At 37.3% G+C, this 18,023-nt stretch overlaps 1 protein-coding gene across 8 annotated transcripts in view; it reads right to left on the bottom strand.

The window, feature by feature from the left end:
• The window catches only part of PDE1C (phosphodiesterase 1C), a 482,957-nt gene that overhangs the window by 74,034 nt on the left and 390,900 nt on the right, over positions 1-18,023 (bottom strand). For all 8 annotated transcript variants that reach the window (XM_077856290.1, XM_077856292.1, XM_077856291.1 and 5 more), the window contains 4 exons: positions 9,606-9,706; positions 7,008-7,136; positions 5,840-5,941; positions 5,151-5,271 (listed from right to left, as the gene is read on the bottom strand). In XM_077856290.1, coding sequence (XP_077712416.1) covers positions 5,151-5,271; positions 5,840-5,941; positions 7,008-7,136; positions 9,606-9,706 — 453 coding nt within the window. The remainder of the gene's footprint in view (positions 1-5,150; positions 5,272-5,839; positions 5,942-7,007; positions 7,137-9,605; positions 9,707-18,023) is intronic.

Raw genomic sequence — 18,023 nt, 5'->3', positions numbered from 1 at the left:
ACACATACACACAACACATCCCACATCACAGAAACCTCAAAAGAAACCATGAAGAATCTCTGCTATTTTAGAATATTGCTGCTCTGGTTCCTCCTGGGCACATATCTCCTGCAAATAGTCTAAAAACAATACATTTCATTCAATGATAGTAAATAATAATTATAATAATAATACTAAAATGAAGGAGGAAGAAGGAGCACTACCATCACTACCAACAAACAAACAAACAAAAAAACTTGTGAAAAGATATTTCAAGTGAAAAAGGGGAAAAAAAGGGAATAAAGGAAGAAACAAAAATAAATAAATAATGGATAGGAAATACCAGAAAAAAACAGTGCCACCCAGTGATGACCAAACATTGTCATGAATAGAAGGAAACTCCTGAAATTATCAAGAACAGGGACTCAGGCAAACAGGAGCTAGCAGAACTCAGGAAAGATATGGAAAAGAAAAACAGAATCATGCATAAAAGAAGATTGCCTGGAAGCAGCACAAATGAGTCGTTCTTGATGAAAACAATATTAAGGGGCATGAAGGTCAGGAATGTAAAAAGCAGACCAAACAAATACCACTGATCAAAGAGTTAATGAAGATTTAAAGTTAAAATATAGACATGGAAGAAAAACAAAAGAGAGCAACATATGAACTGTTTTCCCTACAGAAGAGAACTGAGCAAACGGAAAACAAAAGCATTCAAAGATTTAATCAATGTAACTTGAATCTATAGAAGAAAAGAACATGCCAGTTCCCAAGAAAAGCTATTACAGAACAATCATTACTGAAATTTATCCTAGTAAGATCAGTAAGCTTCAAAGGTAAAGTAGTAATCCTTTAGGGCACATAAGCAAAAAGATATGTCACCTAGACAGGAAAATAATTACAGCAGGGTCTCCAACCTCTCCATGGCAATATTCACAGGTGGAAGACACTTGAGTGAAATCTTAAAAAGGCCTCAGGGAAAGAAAGTTTGATAAAAAAAAAAAAAAAAAGTCTTACCCAAGCAAACTATGGCCCAAGTAAAACAGTAGTAGAAAAATGGGCAAGTACACAAAAATGTGGTTTCATTAGCTCTTCTAGAAGAAATCTCTTGAGGAACAATGTTGGCCAACCAGTGGATGATCAACCAACACTGAGTAGATGTTAGAAAGTACCAACACTGAGTAGAACCAAGACAAGAACAACTAGAAAATTATGCTTTTGCCAGATATGCTTTCTACTGTTCTGGGTCACTTTGTTTAGCACATATCTTTTGTAAGCAGCATGTAGTACATGCCATAGAATGCTCATTTAAAAAATCAGGACAATTTAGAAATAATATGCCCAACAAGTAGTAACAAGGAGTTAATTATGTTATAGAAGTGAAATGAGGAATAATGTCTGGAGGTAATGAATAAACATTGGCTTTCTGCTGTAGATGAGGATACGAATATATCATTTAAATATGATATATAAAATAATCGAACTATATTTAAATAACAAAGGACAGACTATAAGAATTAAACAAGTTAATAAAACCAGCTAAAATTAGATGCTGGAGGAGAGAGGAAGCAGAAGTTTACTACTTTTTATAACAAGGAGGCAATAGATAAATAAATAAAGGATGTAGAATTTTTATCATCAAGTTAGCCACTGGAAGAACTAAAAACTATATAAAACTTCCAAGTCATCAGAAGAAATAGAGAACAAAGCAGATGGCACAGCCAATATAATGAACTATTTACGAAGAAGCTATAAAAACAGAAGGCATAATATAAAATACTATGGCATCTAAGATCAAAGATTCCCATCATTTCAATAGATATGAATACAGCTGATATCAAATAATAAAAGAAAATAATTTTAGATGGCCTCATAGAAAAAACCTCAACTATATTCAGTGTTTAAAGGGCACATCCAAACCAAATTGTCTCTGAAAGGTTAAAGGTAAAGGCCTGTGCAAAGACAAGGGTCATATTCTTAAAATGAGTCAAATTTGAATTCTAGGTAAAAGCATTAGATGAGGCAAAGAAGCAGGCTTTATAATGATAAAGGGTACAATAAATTATGACGATCTAATAGTTATGAATATCCAAGAACCAAATAATACAGAATCAACATTCACACTACATAGAAAATAAAATAGAAACACCTGTCAACCCACAATAGATCAATTTTTCAAATGATATATAAAATACCTAAGTGACATAATTCATAAGGTAGACGTATATGGTATTCTTTGAATTCTATGCCTTGCAAGTAGAAGATGAATCTACTTTTCAAGAGCAATGAACATTCACAAAACATTATATGGTAGGTGACAAATAATTCACAATAAAATCCAAACAATGAAAAAATTCTTTGAATTTCAATAAGCCACAAATTAATTATAAAACTAGAGAGCAAAAGAGCACACCACTGTTAAAATATATAAACAAACACCTCTATCTGAACCAACTCTTCTGTAAAGGAAAAATCTACACCAAAATTACAGAATATTTAGGAAGGAATGATTGTGAACATATTGTATATCAGAATCTATGAGATTTATAAGAAAAAGACAAATTCCTAGCCTTATATCTTCTAATTCTAAACAGGCAGAATGAAATAAGTGAATGGATCATCCAACTCAGGGAGTTAGCAAAAGAACAAAACAAATTCAAGCAGAACAAATGAATTAGTAAAAATGAAAATCTCATTTAAGGTATTATCAAATAAAATAAAAACAAAATAATCAAATGATTAGCCAATTTCATAGAGAAGCAAAGGGAAAAACACTAATACATGAAATGAGAATTAGAAATGGGGAAACAACCACAGACACAGAGGATATTAAAGAATTGCATGAATTTGATGTTTGCAAAATATTAAAAAAAAACCCAGAAATATAGAGGAAATGAACCTCAAGACTTTTATAGCATGTATTTACCAAAGAGGCAAACTTCTACTTTTTAAAAGTCAATATTTCATTGAGAAGCACCCCAAGGCCATAGCTTGGATTTTGTAAAATATGGTTATAGTACTGAAGATGTAACTTACTCTTTTAGCAAAGTTGGAAGGTCTGGTCTATCAACACTGAGGCTATGCCCTTATTTTGAATTATAGCCCAGCTTTCAAATGTAGTATTTTCAAAGACTCTTATAGTCCCATTGAGATTTCCCATTTGAACTGTCCGATTTAAAATCTATAGTTAAGAGCTGAGGCAACATTTCTCCTACATGGGTTACTTACAATGGCTCATGGCATCTGGGTTAAAATATTAAGTCGATAAAAATAATTTACTGAATCATAATTACTAAAAAATGGTTCCAGTCCAGTGAGCTAACATTCCACTCCCAATAGGCAAGAAATTCAATAAGGTTATTTTCACATTGCCTCTAGCACCTTTTCATTCAATTAAAGCATATGTGTATGCAAACCAGGTTTCCTTTATGGGAAAAATTGTGCACATATTTAAGCAATTTCTCATAATCACTCACAATTAAAAGAAAGAATCACTCCTATACCTCAAACTTAAATGAATTAGCTATCACCTACCTTTGGCTATGGATTAAATACTCTCAGCCATAGGGGGTGTTATCACACAAGTAATATTAAAGAAAGCATATAATAAAATCCTTTCACTAATATTAGAAAAACAGCTTCCAGAAAATTGGCTCAAAATTAGGCCTTGATTAAGGATGAATTTGCAGTCATTCTTGTATATATAAGGCCATACCTGTATAGCTCTAGTTCCTCGCACACCACTGGGTTCTCCTTGAAAACAAGTCTGAGAGACCAAGCAATGACTTTGGAAGGGGAAATGCCCACATGTAGAATCGGGTACCTTAGGGTATATTCACATAACAGTTTACGGGAACATGCGTATGTGCATGTGTTGATGTGCACCCCTAGACAGTGTGAAGGAAGTGTAGAACATTTAATGCCAGAAGGACCCTAAGGAAACATATGGTTCAACCTTCTCCTAAATCCCTCCTGCTGCCAGCACCTCCTAAAATACAAATCACAGATAAGACCACTGGGAACTAAAAAAAAAAAAAAGACCATTGGGAACTAGAAGAGGGATTGGATTAGTCCCACAAACCAGTTGGAATAAAAGCTCCAATAAAGGGTCTTCTGGATATTGCTGAATATGCTATTGACTCTGCTCCCACCTCATCACTAGATATTGTGTACAATTTCAGAAGAAAAAATACACACATGTAGATGCCTCCTACAGCTTTTCCGTTCAAATCAGAATCATAGAATAAGAGTAATCATAGGAGTAATTTACTTCCAAAAATTGAGTAACCATTAAAAGAGCCTATCTCTGTCAGTTTAGGGGACAAAGTTGAGACTGGCATCATGAGTAGTGTCTTGTGCAGAAGTAACTGAATTAGCTGTGCTGATGTGAATTTGCTATATTTTAGGTCCTTACAGCCTGCATGTCATCTGGCTTCCAACCTCAGGACCTCATGTCTCGAAGCAAATGTTTTAGTGGCAGCTCTTGTTGGAAGATGACAGTTTTGGTACAATGCATTTATTTCTCCATTTCTCTACTTCTGTGTACCTTTTTTTTTTTTTTATTTAATTTTAAAGTATAGCCTACTCACTAAAAACTGGCTACCCTTGTAGAAAACACAATCCTGGGTCTTAGGATGGATGTAGTATGTTTAAATATAATTGAAACAGTAGCTTCTAGTGATTTCCTGACCACAAATTGCTACACCTCACTTTGGAATCTAACTTATCCGCTCAAAAGAAATCACCCAATCAATTATAACAGATTATTATGAGTTAAAGGTTAACATCTTAATCCCACATGGTGATGCAAAAGCAACCACCATTTGGTCAACCCATTAGAACAGGAGTAAAAGGGAAAGTAACCAGATGACACCTTGACCAAAAAACGGACAAAAAGAATTTTTTTTTCCAAACAGAAATGCATAGGACAGAAATACCATAATATTCTGAGAACCAAAATTTAGGTAAGAGTCAAACATCACATGACTAAAAGGCCACACATGCACACACACACACACACACACACATACACACACACACACACAAGCTATGAACCCTTCCTCCCCAAAGAAAATGACTGAAATGCCAATAGTCTTCTTATAGCATTGCTGAAATATAAAACTCAGAAACTATCCAGTGCTGACAGCCCTGAGAATAGCACAGCAAGGTACCTGTCTGAAGAACTCTTCTAGAAGCGACATTGTCCAGCGATGATGGAGCTCCCATGCTTTTGCTGGATGGCTTATGTCTGCTGTGTGCAGCATCAGGGATAATGCTTTTGGCTTTTCAATTCTATAAACCCAAAGGACCCAAACACATGACAAACAAACTTTCAGAACCTCAATAAGAGTTTTTAAAAATCATTAATTTCTTAATCTCTCCCCATTCTCTCATCTCCACCCCCACTTCAGCTGAACTGGGGGGAAGCATCATTTCATCCCACAGGGATATCCAACAGCTTAGTCTCCATGTTTATGGTGCTGGACACCTCATAAATGGACTCAAAACTATTTCTGGAATAATTGCATCACTCAAAAAAAAAAAAAAATACAAGAATCTAAGAGATTCACTCATTGGCTTTTGTTGCCCCTATACTGAGTGAATCTTTGTTCAGTTTCCTGCAAGGAATGATTTTAAAATCTAATGTGGGGGGTCAAATTGTTACTGGCCCTATTATTTATTTCAACCTTGATGAGAATCTGTGATATGTACAACTGTAATGCCCTCTCCTCAACCATCCCCACATGGTGAGACCATTCAAGGAAGCTCTCTGAAGGAGGGACACTTCAAAGGTGCAAAAACATGGACAAGAACCAGTTCAAACACCTATAAAAACACATGATGTCACAGGTCCACTCACGCTTCTGGCTGTTGCAGAGCAGTCTTCATTGCTTTGATTTGTTGGAAATGACAGGACATGTCTGTGGCCATCACCATCTCAATTACCAAGGTCCGAAACTCCCTTTCAGGGACACCCCGTGAAGAGAGAAGCATGGAAGTTAAAAAAAAAAAAAAGGAAGTAAAAATTTGTTTATATTTTTTGCCACTTCTAAGCAAAATCAGTTAATGGTGACATTTCTAATCAACTTGAACCATTTAGGTGAACTTTTTTTTTTTAGGAGGAATAAGTGAAGGTTAAGGATTAAGGAATCATTTTTTAGGAATATGACATGTGGAACATACATATCAGTATGGCTTACTTTTCTGAATCTTTACATAATGGCTAGCACAATGAACAGCCAAGCATTTAATTATAATATAAGTACTATTTGCATCACAGTAGATTCAGAACTTTATAAAGATTTAAATGGTTTTGTCTCTAATCTTTGAAATATCCTGACCTATATTAATAGCTACAAAGCCTTGCAGGCTTGCTATATACATGCATTACAATATGTGCTAAGCATTTTAAATGGATTATATCATTTACTATAACATTAACTAAATCATGGGGTAAATTTTATTATCTATTTTATAGAAATTAAATTTTACAACAGTATGAAGGGTTAGGTAACTTCCTAAATGCCATACAACTAGTAACTATTTCCATATTCAAATTCAGGTGTGCCTAAATTCATTCAGAGACACACAGTGTCATTTAGGCAACAGAATTAGATATCCATGATTTGTTTTGAGTGCCAAAATGATTTCCTTAGCAAATTTTGAAAGATTTTTAAAAGAAGTTCAAATCAAATAGAAGGTGAAGAACAAATGTTAAATGAAAAAACTCAGATTTAAGAAGCTAAGACAAATGCAATACCAGTTTCCTAAGGTAAAAAACAGCAGGTATTTCCAAAGTGCCTACAATATATTTGAGTATTTGTATTAAGAAAAAAAAAAGAGAGAGAGAGAAAAGAGAGAAGAGGAGGAGGAGGAGGGAGGGAGAGGACAGATCAGGGTAGGAAGAGACAGAGAGAGAAGGTGCCACAAACATTTCAAGTGGTGCTGTATCTCCAAAAGCAGCATATTTAATCTCTCCTCATGGTTCTTTTCCTGGACTCCAAATCTCTCTCCTGTCTCATCCTTACCTCCAGTCATCCTTTGAGAGGTTGATCAAAATATTCATTTCCTCATCCTCTTGCAGAAGGCGATAGGCTGCACTTAAATGGTGATTTTCTAATACAGACCTATCGTTGTACAGAATAGCAGGGTCAGACCTGAACAGAAAGACAAAATAGTTTAGGATGTTTAACGGTTGAGATTTTTCAGGTAACTCTCTCAAGCTAGAATGCACCACCTTTTTTCCTATGTTTAACAATTATATTTGCCCTCATGACATTATGTCAACCAATTAACTAAAACCAACACCACAAATCATCAATAGGTATTTGTAGGGTATTTAAATGTTAATATGTTAATGTGAAATATGTGATATCCAACTGTAGGACTCTCTGAAAGCTGTTCCATAACCAGATCTCAGTGATCTCTACTAGCAGCATAGGTGGATTTCATAAAACACGGGTCAACTCAAATTTCCTTGTATTTTCTGGAATGCCTTTAATTTTTAAAAATTTTATTCAGTGAAAGAATTTATTTATTATTGTTATAATTCTCTGAACACATACCACCTGGTAGGTAGAGTCTGCCAAGTGCCTCTGGTAGTACCTTGATCTTAATTTTGCCATGTGGAAGCCATGTGTATAAAATTGAGAGTAAAGAATATAAGGATTGTATGATAGTTGCTAGTCACTTATTCGCAGACCATTGCACCAAACACAGAGCTGTACACTGCCTTAGATTATTATAACTTATTTGTTTCTCATCAAGGAAGCGGAGTCTCAGTGATGTAAAATGACTTCCCAGGCCACGGTTGGGATGAAGGCAAGGTCTTCTGACAGTTCGCCCACTGCTCCTCACAATAACTTGTGCCTGTCACTGGCCAAACTTTGGGATATAGCTAGTATACCTTTAAAGTGTCAAGCTTAACATACCATCAAGGGACAAAGAACTTGGTTACAGATTTAGTTTTCTGTATAGGGATCACACAGGCTGAGATGCTTTGAATAAAGTTCTATTAAAGAAGGCCAATGTTTCAATTTTATTCCGAACCAAGCGTAACAGAAATCACTGAAATTTTCCTACTCCTATGAAGATAACACAAAACGTGCAAACCCCATGGTGAAAGGTCTTATCTTGTATCTGTTAAGTAAGGTTCCCACTGATGTGTATTTTGTGATGGTAAGCTCTTTTCCAGCTGCTGTAATGAAGCCATTTCCTCTGAGTTGAGATGGGTTTTGATATTGGTCTCCAGCAAAGACCCACATACAGTTGCTCTAACCGCCTCTCTTTCTTCAGCAGGTGCTAATCATCGCAGCCTCAGTCCTCAGAGCAAAGATCCCACTCATAGATATCCAGTCAACAGAGCTGCTCTGTGGAATTCCCTGTATTTAAAGCCCTTGAAACAGAACCACAAAAGCCTGCTTCCCAGCAGCTGAGGCTCCCCTCAGGAGGAAGCGAGAGATAGACAATGAAGCTAATGGCTTAAATCCTTTTGTCTGCTGACATTCTATTGAAATTCCCCTTCTGAACAGAGATCAAACAATACTGCCTTCTTTTGTGTACCTCATAATTAAGTGTTCGGTTCATTAAATAAATGTAGATTGATTTAATGAACACAAACCTATCTGGACTATGCACCTGCTTTTTCAAGTGAAACCTCAAGTATTTATTTGGTTTTAAATTCTCATCGCTCCCCACTACATTCTTCCTCTTAGACATGCCATCTTTCACCAAATTCTAGCTTCTCTTGATTACTATGTCAAGGCCCAATTAACCCTATTAGAGTCTCTCCAGTTTCATATAACTGTCTTAAGAGAAGGTATGTTATTAGGTTAGGACAGGACAGATGAAGTTTCATCCTAAATGGAAAAGACAATTGACTGGTACTGCTTGCCTAGAATGCTGTGTTGAGAGGAATACTGAGGATAAAAATGAAGCTTGGTTAAAAAAAAAATTGATTAGTGATGTCTGTTATAGTCAAGAGGTTCAGAGTCAGGTACCTGGACCCATACTTAATACCAACCCCCCCACCCAGAGATTTGTGTTTACCTGTGCAGTTCATCATAGTGGGTACACAGGTTATCTATGGCAAGGGCTGTCTACATGAGACAACCCAGCTCCCCAAACCCTCTGCCAGGGAGCAATGCGAGCACTAAACAGAACAAGGATGAAATCAGGAAGGAGAAGAGTGTCCCCAGAATCCCAGAGCCATAGGGCAAGAAGGCCCAGTTATCATACATGTCAACAGAAACACCCTGATCCTGGGCCATCCTCGCTGATCCAGTCTACATGACAACTGCACCTTTACGTAAATTCTTCTACCACCTAGTAGAAATAGGTAGCGTATGCACATTATATATATAAGTAAAAAAATAGCTAGCATTAGAATAGAGAAGAAAAGGATATTCATATACGATGTGAATAACATACGAGAATTGGGCGCAGACGGGTTCTCAAACTAAATCTTGATCAAAGCTGACCAGGCTGATCTCTTGTCGAAAAGTTCCTTTCTTCAGAAATGCAAAATAGAGTAACCATGCAAAAGAAAGACAGCTAACACCTTTCTGACTTCTAAAACTCTACGCCTGACCCCTCCTGCCTCCTCTCCAAACATCCAACATCCTCACCGTGTCTGAATGTGGAAATTGTTGGTGGTTCCGGTGTGCTCATAGTCGTGGATGGCAGCTGAGAAGATTATAGCAAAGATCTCCAGCTCTGTCAGCCAGTTCTGAAAGGGAGATTGCAGGGCAATCAGATAATCTGTTTCTTTCTCAGAGAAAGTCCTCAGCTTGCTGACAACACACGCACGTCGTTGCCTTTCCACCCTGCAGCTGGTGCGCTATTGCCAAACACACATTTTCTGACGGATGGATTTTTTTTTTTCTCCCTAGGAGGAGGCTGGGGGGCATGTGATTTGGAAGTAGCACACCCAGCAAGGTTGAAAAAGTGAACTAATAGTTTCATTTTTTTTTTTCAAGGAAGCAAAAAACAAGAAACATGAAGACTTTAAAAACCCTCATTGTATTCGTTCCCAAATTCCAAGTAAATTCCTACATAGACAAAGAAAAAAATTAAGAATTTCAACACAATACCAAGAACTAAGCATAACAAAAAACCTAATGTCTATCTACTAGAGAGTGGGTAGGTAGACACATGGGAAGATGACACCTGGCCTTCTGCCTTATGCATGCTGATGTCTGAAAAGACCACCCCCATCCACACCACCAAAACTGGCTGTAGTTCAAGGTTCTCAGATTGTGTTCCCTGGATCAGCAGAGGTAGCGTCACCTGGCAGCTTGTCAAAAATGCAAATCCCACCTCAATCCCACCAAATCAGAACCTCTGGATTTTACCACCAATCTGTGTTTTACCAAGCAATCCAGATAATTCTGATGTATGCTAGTATTTGAGAACCACTGCATGTTTAAAGTTTCCATAACTGACTTCCTCTTCCATAACTATAGATTCATTGATGCCTCCCAACCTTCCTGTAAACCATACTACTCAATGCCCACATGACCAAACATCCATGACTGCTAGCCCAACCTTTGGGACCCTCAGCTCACTTTTGTTACCAGTTGAAGTGATACTTACAAGTTCCAGTGTGGTTTATTCCAAACACTGTTTTGGAATAAAAACAGTTCTGGAAAAAAGACTGTTTTGGCAAGTTGCACTTGTTATTATAGTTATGTAACTAAATATGACATAAAACCAATGAAATACAAACACGAAAGTGGAGCTGTTCGCCTATAGAAGGCACTGAGGGGGGCACTTGACGGGATGAGCACTGGGTGATATTCTGTATATTGGCAAATTGAACACCAATAAAAATAAATTTATTATTAAAAAAATAAATAAATATTAATAAATTTTAAAAAAGAATCTAAGTTCAATGATTTGGACAGTCACTACGAGGCTGTTGTCAAAACAGGTATGGTGAGTGTGAAACAGAATAAAATAATTATAAAAATGTAGATCAATTCTGCACTCAGTTTGCTTCATGAGTATCTTTAAGTTCACATTTCACTTTGAAGAAACAAAACTAAAATTTTTAGATAGGGTCAGGGTTAAAGGAAGACTGATATGAGTACCCAAATCAGCAGAATTCAGAAATTAAAGAGGTCAGAATTAAAGATTAGTGAATAGAATATATTTAATTTGGGGGCACCTGGGTGACTCAATGGTTGAGCATCTGTCTTTGGCTTAGGTCATAATCCTGGGGTCCTGGGATTGAGTCCCACATCAGGCCTCCACAGGGAGCCAGCTTCTCTGCCTCTCTCTGTCTCTCATGAATAAATAAATAAAATTTTTAAAAAATTGACTTAAGTTAGTAGAAAATGATTAAGAATGGACACATACGGGGGCGGGGGGGGAGCCCAGGTGGCCCAGTGGTTTAGCGCCCCCTTCGGCCCCAGGGCATGATCCTGGAGACCCGGGATCGAGTCCCACATTGGGCTCCCTGCATGGAGCCTGCTTCTCCCTCTGCCTGTGTCTCTGCCTCTCTCTCACTCTCTCTCGCTCTCTCTCTCTCTCTCTGCTGTCATGAATAAATAAAAGCTTTAAAAATTTTTAAAAAAAAAGAATGGACACATACATTTTTATAATTCCCACCTTAACTTTTTAAAATTAACTACTAATTTTAATATTCATCTTGAAAATTTCCTGAGAAATATTGCCTTTTTAAGGATCACTAAAAGCAAAATAAATAAACTACATAACAACCGATAGAAAAGAAAAAAGACTCTACAGTAAGGAAAAGAATAAGCATAGTGATAACTCAGGGTAAAAAACCCCATACTTCTGAAAATTATTTCTAGTAGAATTCAGCATTAGATGTCAGGAAACTTTTTGGCACCTCTGATATCGCACCTCAAAAATACAAGCTGATCTATCGGAAACAGGAAGACATAAAGAAAAAAGCAGACTAAGATGAAAAACCAACAAAATGAAATGCCAGTTTAGGATAATTAAGATCTGCAAGTAAACTGAAGATATAAAGCCTACCTTGGAAGCAGTGAAGGGCTTTCTTAACGCGATTAGTGTCTATGGGGCCTCATGTTGTGTCAGAAGCTACTCCAGGCATTTTGCACATAGAAACTCATGCCAGACACACAACTCCACAAGGGTAGGTACTAGATGAGAAACTTGAAGCTGGGAAAGGTTTGGTAACTAAGCCAAGGTCACACAGCTAGTCATGTGAATACCCTCGAGAGTTCCCGCTCAATCTTTCTCACACTTCCTTTTGGTCATGGTTCATGTGTTTACTTCATTTTGCATAAAATTAGAAGTCAAATTTTATATTTTTCTTTATATTTTCCATGCATGTTTTACACACATGTTCTTGATATCATTCTCATTTTGGCAATGTCTTTCTTTTCCTTCCCTGTACCCTGGCACCACCCATCAGACTTGACTACCTCTACCTACTCCCACTTCCCCCCGACCAATATATCTCTTTCTCCAAACTCATGCAAAGTTAACATTTTAAAATAAGATTATGAGGCTACCTTGGAGCTAGTCGAGCCATGCTTGGAACAGAACTTCTAAAATGACAAATATGTCTGGAACACTATAGTACAAGGCTTTTCCTGTTGGCTATAAGTAGGATCTCTGCAAGCACATAGCTCTTCCTAAAACTGAAGGTGTTTATACTCGAGATGACACAGAATTCTGTCTAGGCAAGACAGTACTCACGAGTACAATGGAAAGATGACTCCTGGTGGCAAACCCAACAAAACCAGAGTAGTCTGAGGAAATGTACCTTATACTCATGGAAACAGTGACATGATTCATGCCAGATCCCAAAGCAACCTTCCTGCTAAGGCCTTTGGAAACAGAACTCATGTTATGCTGTACCCTTCGAGGATTTAAACTCATGGAAAAATAAATAAATAAAAATGTAGATATTTTTTCTAATGTGAAATAGATCAGTAAGTCTATCAATAAAAGGATTATGACTGAGAGCCAATATACCATCTAAATAAATCTGAATCATAGGGCATCAACCTAGACTACAGGTGTCCAAATAACTACATAATCATGGTTCTCACAGTAACTTCTCCCTTTTACCCAAACACACCAACAAGATCCTATCTTACATATAACCCACTTTTAATAAACCAAAATCAACAAATGATTTATTTTTAAAGATTTTATTTATTTATTCATGAGAGACACAGAGAGAGCAGAGACATAGGCAGAAGGAGAAGCAGGCTCCCTGTAGGAAGCATGATGCAGGACTTGATCCCAGAGCCCCAGGATCACACCCTGAGCCCAAGGCAGACACTCAACCACTGAGCCATCCAGGGCCTTCAACAAATGATTTAAATAAGCAAATAACAAAAAATAAAACCATAGCCTTTTAAAAGTCATCTTAACACCTTGCTTTTCAAAAAACCCTGTGGATACTTAGAAATCAGTTCTGCTGTTTGAGGATAAGAAGAAAGGACAGATGGTATCTGGCACAAAAGGAAGGAAGTAAGGAAAGAGGGAGGGAAGAAAAAAGAGAAGTAGAGAGGAAAGGAGGAAGTAAAGGAGGGAGCCAGGGAGGAAGGGAAGAAGAGAAAAAGAGAGAGAAAGAAAAAAAGAAAGAGAAAAAGAGAAGATAAATATCTTCACCCAGGGGCCGTGAAGGTTGGACAGAACAAGAAATGGAAGTGTGCATTTCCAGAAAAATGAACACAGGAGCCAATCCCAGTGTCAAAAGATGATTCATCATGAGTAAGGAAATGATTCCCTTTACTGGAGAAGCAGTTAGAGCTAATTAGAGCCCTGTAGTGTCAGGCATTAGAGGCTACAGTGAGGAACACAAACCAGATCCAAGTGGCAATAAAGTTTACATGCAAAAGTAACATGGTCAGCATGCCACTGAGGGGGAGAAATAAGAGCAGTACCTTTGTGTTTTGGGGGGGTTTTGTTTGTTTGTTTGTTTGTTTGTTTTTTTAAGAGCAGTACTTTTAGATGGAAAGTCCTTATAGGACGTATAGACAATTTGGAGGAAGAATCCATATGGGTTAGCAATTAACTGAATGCAGGAGGGAGGAAGAGGTCTCAGTCAAGGAGAAGAATGAATTAAAGATGATCCTAACATTCCTAGCCTGAGTGACAAAAGTGCAAAACGAAACAAAACAAAAAAATGATGGGTGACATCATAAATAGAGACAGAGATGAGAAGTTTTGAGGGAAATCAGGTTTCATTTTTTTAAAAGATTTTATTTATTTCTTTGAGAGAGAGAGAAAGCATGAGCCTGGGAGGGAGAGGAGGGGAAGAGGGAGTGGGAGAAGCAGACTCCCCACTGAGCATGGAGCCTGATTTGGGTTTCCATCCAAGGACGCTGGAATCATGATCTGAGCTGAAGGCAGATGCTTAACCAACTGAGCCACCCAGGTGCCCCTCAAGGCTTCATATTTTAATATGGTCCAGATTTCCACCTAGGGAATCCAGGTTCACCTCTCTATTCTATGGACCTCTGATTAGTAACCTTCACTAATTTATTAGTGTTTTGTCATCGAATGTAACATTAGAAAGTGTTACAAAAGAGGGCAAAGATCATGGGGTCCAAAATTCTGCTGACCACAAACACTAATAAAATTATTTAACACTTTTTTATAAAGATTTTATTTATTTATTCAGGAGAGACACAGAGAGAGAGGCAGAGACATAGGCAGAGGGAAAAGCAGGCTCCCTGTGGGGAGCCTAATGCAGGACTTGATCCCAGGATCCCAGGATCCCAGGATAATGAGCTGAGCCAAAGGCAGACACTCAACTACTGAGCCACCCAGGTGCCCCTATTTAGCACTCTTTAGCCATTTAGTGTTTCCCATATAAATATAATGATGGCATTTATGACCAAAAGAACAAGATACATAGCCTCTCACTTCTAAAAAAAGAATATACAAAAGGAAAATTAATGGCACTTGCTTGACAAAAGCAATGAAAGGGGCCAACGGATGGCTTTGGATGTTGGAATCTTTTGACCTAAATCATAATTTGACTGGAGCTCAGAGTCTGATTCAAATTTATTCAATCAACAACTTTTCAGTCTAATTCTGTTCAAAGATTTTTCCCTTAAAAGTGGGCAAAATAATTCCAAAAGGATTCAAGCATATTCTTGGCGGCTAAGTAATGCAATAATGAGTAGTATAAATAGATTACAATGAGTAATACTGTTGATGTTGAGGCCCAGACATCACTTTATCAATTGGATGTTTTGATTCCCTATGTGTCTTACAGTTTATAAAACTGAAATGATTTAAAGCATTTCCCCCTCTTGGTTTGTAATGAAAGGTTAGAGTAACAATATGTTCTCCATTCATCAGTGGAGAATGCTCTCCACTGTTTCTGTACACTTGCAATGAAAGAGGTTTGTTTTGAGCTGCATTTCCAAGAGAGAGTGGGTGGGAAGTAGTTTCTATATTTAAGAATGATTCTGAATATGGCCTGAATTGATAATGAAAATTCAATGGCAAATGAGCTCATTTAAGAACAGCACGCGGTACATCATGATCATTGGCTGCTATAATATAACATTTGTGTTAATGATAACTTCCATTAGCATAAATACTCGGGAATTTTTGAGGGCTAAAAAAGCTGTGTATGATTCACTTTTATATCTCCATAGGACACTGTATACAGCAGGTACTAACAAAATATATATTGAATAGATGAGTCGAAAGCACATCTACACATCTATGTTGATCCTTACCATGATATGATACTTTCTAGTAGCACATGAGGATACTGAGTTATCAGAATATCAGGGGATCTCTTTTTTTCCCCCCCACAGGCACTGTAGAAGTACGGCTAAATTTTTAAATGCACGGCATCAGAAGTCAGTCCTGGGATCAAATCTTAGCTCAGCTCCTCTACTTGTTTGCTTGGGCCACCATAACAAAATGTCACCAACTAGGCGGTTTAAACCAAAGAACTTCATTTTCTCACAGTTCCGGAGGCTAAAGTCCTAGATCAGGGTATTGGCAGGGCTGGTTTCCGGTGAGAACCCTCTTCCCAGGTTGCAGATGGTCATTGTCCTGTGTCCTCACATGGTCTTTCCTCCATGCGTGTGCATGTCTGCAATCTTAATCTCACTGGAGATTAGGACTTTTGACAATATAAACTGGGGGCAAGGGGTGACAAAATTCCACCTAGGACAGAGACTTTATAATGGGGCAATCTTAACTCTGTGAATGGGTTTCCTCCTCCTTTTCTACTGAATATGTGTCACTTTCTCGTCGATTCTTTTATATAATCCAGATCTTAATCCTTGCTCTCTATTTTCCTTCAGTACTTACAGCATTACGGTGATTCTTTTTATCCTACAGTTTTTAATTCTAATATACTCAGTTTAATCAATATTTTATGTAACTTTTGTGTCTTGAGGTTTATGTAAGAAATAAACATTCTCAAATTTTCCTCTAATATGATCAAATTTTAACCCATTTGTCCCATATTTGGTAACTGATGTAAAGTGGAACAAAAACATTCTTTTTCTTTCCCAAATGAACAATAGTTGCCAGAACATTTTTGAACTGAATCACTTTCCCTGTAATGTTGTTGGCTATAGATGTGTCCTTACCTTCTCACCTGAACTCTTTCCTCATTATACTCTAGTGAGTGCTCCATCCTCACCAAAGCACTGAGACCACTCATGTCAAGGGCACTAATGACTTCCATGTTGCGAAAGGCAGTGGTCACTTGTCTATTCTCATCCTACCTGATATTTTGGCATGTCCCATACAATTCACTATTCTCTTGTGAAGCGCTTACTTTCCTTGGTTTCCATGACTCCACACTCTCTTGGTTTTTATTCCAATGTCACTGACCACTCCATTTTAGTTACTCTTGTTGGCTCTAATTCTTTACCTTTATTTTATCTTATTTTATTTCAAGATTTTATTTATTTATTTGAGAGAGAGCATACACAAGCAGGGGGAGTGGCAGAGGGAGGAGTGGAGCAGACTCTCTGAGGAGCAGGGAGCGCAACATGAGGCTCAATCCTAGGATCTCAGGATTATAACCTGAGCCAAAGGCAGATGCTTAACCAACTGAGCCACCCATGCACTCCTCTTTACATTCTTTTTAAACTCTCAACTATGGCAGGACTCACTGCAGAGCCCCTAGGACAGCTATTTTATCTACATCCAATTTAGGCCTTTCATTTGACCTAATAATCTATAATTGATTTTATTGCTTTTTAAAAAAGAGATGGTCAAATTATTTTCACAGAATACTTCCACAACTTTTTAAGACACTACATTGTGTTGGCTGAGCACTCCAGAAAAAATGCTCAATAGCAACACTAGTGTGGCCATCCCTGTTTTGCTCCATGCTTTCATGGCATTACCATTAACTAAATCTGCTCCTGGAAAAATTGTTTACCACATTGAACAGGTCCCCTTGATAGTTTTTCTAGAATTTAAAAAATTATTGCTTTTTAAAATAATATTTTTAAGAAGGCTGCTTTACAATAAGGAAAAACTGAGAATTGTTGAGAGGTTTCAGGGAAATCCAACAAAGTTTTACTAACGACAATTCCTAACTATTGAGTTTCCTTCAGGAGGCAGACAGAGCACTTCATATTTTTGATAGTTTATTCCTAACTACCATAGTATTTCTACAAGAAAGAATATTTTTCATCATTTTAAAAATGAGGAAATCCCGACTCAGAGATTTAGGTGATTTATCATAGGTCACTAAATCTAATAAGTAATTACTCAAGGATTTATATCCCACTCTATCTCACTCCAGTGGAACACTCCTCCCACTGTGTTCCATTTTTAATTCAGTAAGATATTAGACAAAGTCTTTCAACATGCCCTAGAGGAAAAAAATAACAAATGTGTTCAGTTTATGGGCTAATTAATAATCATAGCCAAACAATGTCTACCTTGATGTCAACTCTGAAGATTTCAAAGGAAAAAGTCATAGAGACTTAACACAGAGACCTAGCTATTTGTCACTAATAGCTGTATCCTGTAAAAGTAATAGCTTTCATCAAGGCAAAGAGGGAAAAGGCACAGATAACCAAGTTAAACAATGGATGCCA

The sequence above is a fragment of the Canis aureus genome, chromosome 18 (genome assembly GCF_053574225.1).
Source record: "Canis aureus isolate CA01 chromosome 18, VMU_Caureus_v.1.0, whole genome shotgun sequence".
Taxonomy (NCBI): Eukaryota; Metazoa; Chordata; class Mammalia; order Carnivora; family Canidae; genus Canis; species Canis aureus.
Note: the sequence above shows the minus strand (reverse complement) of the source record. Positions and strands in the feature narration are given on the sequence as shown.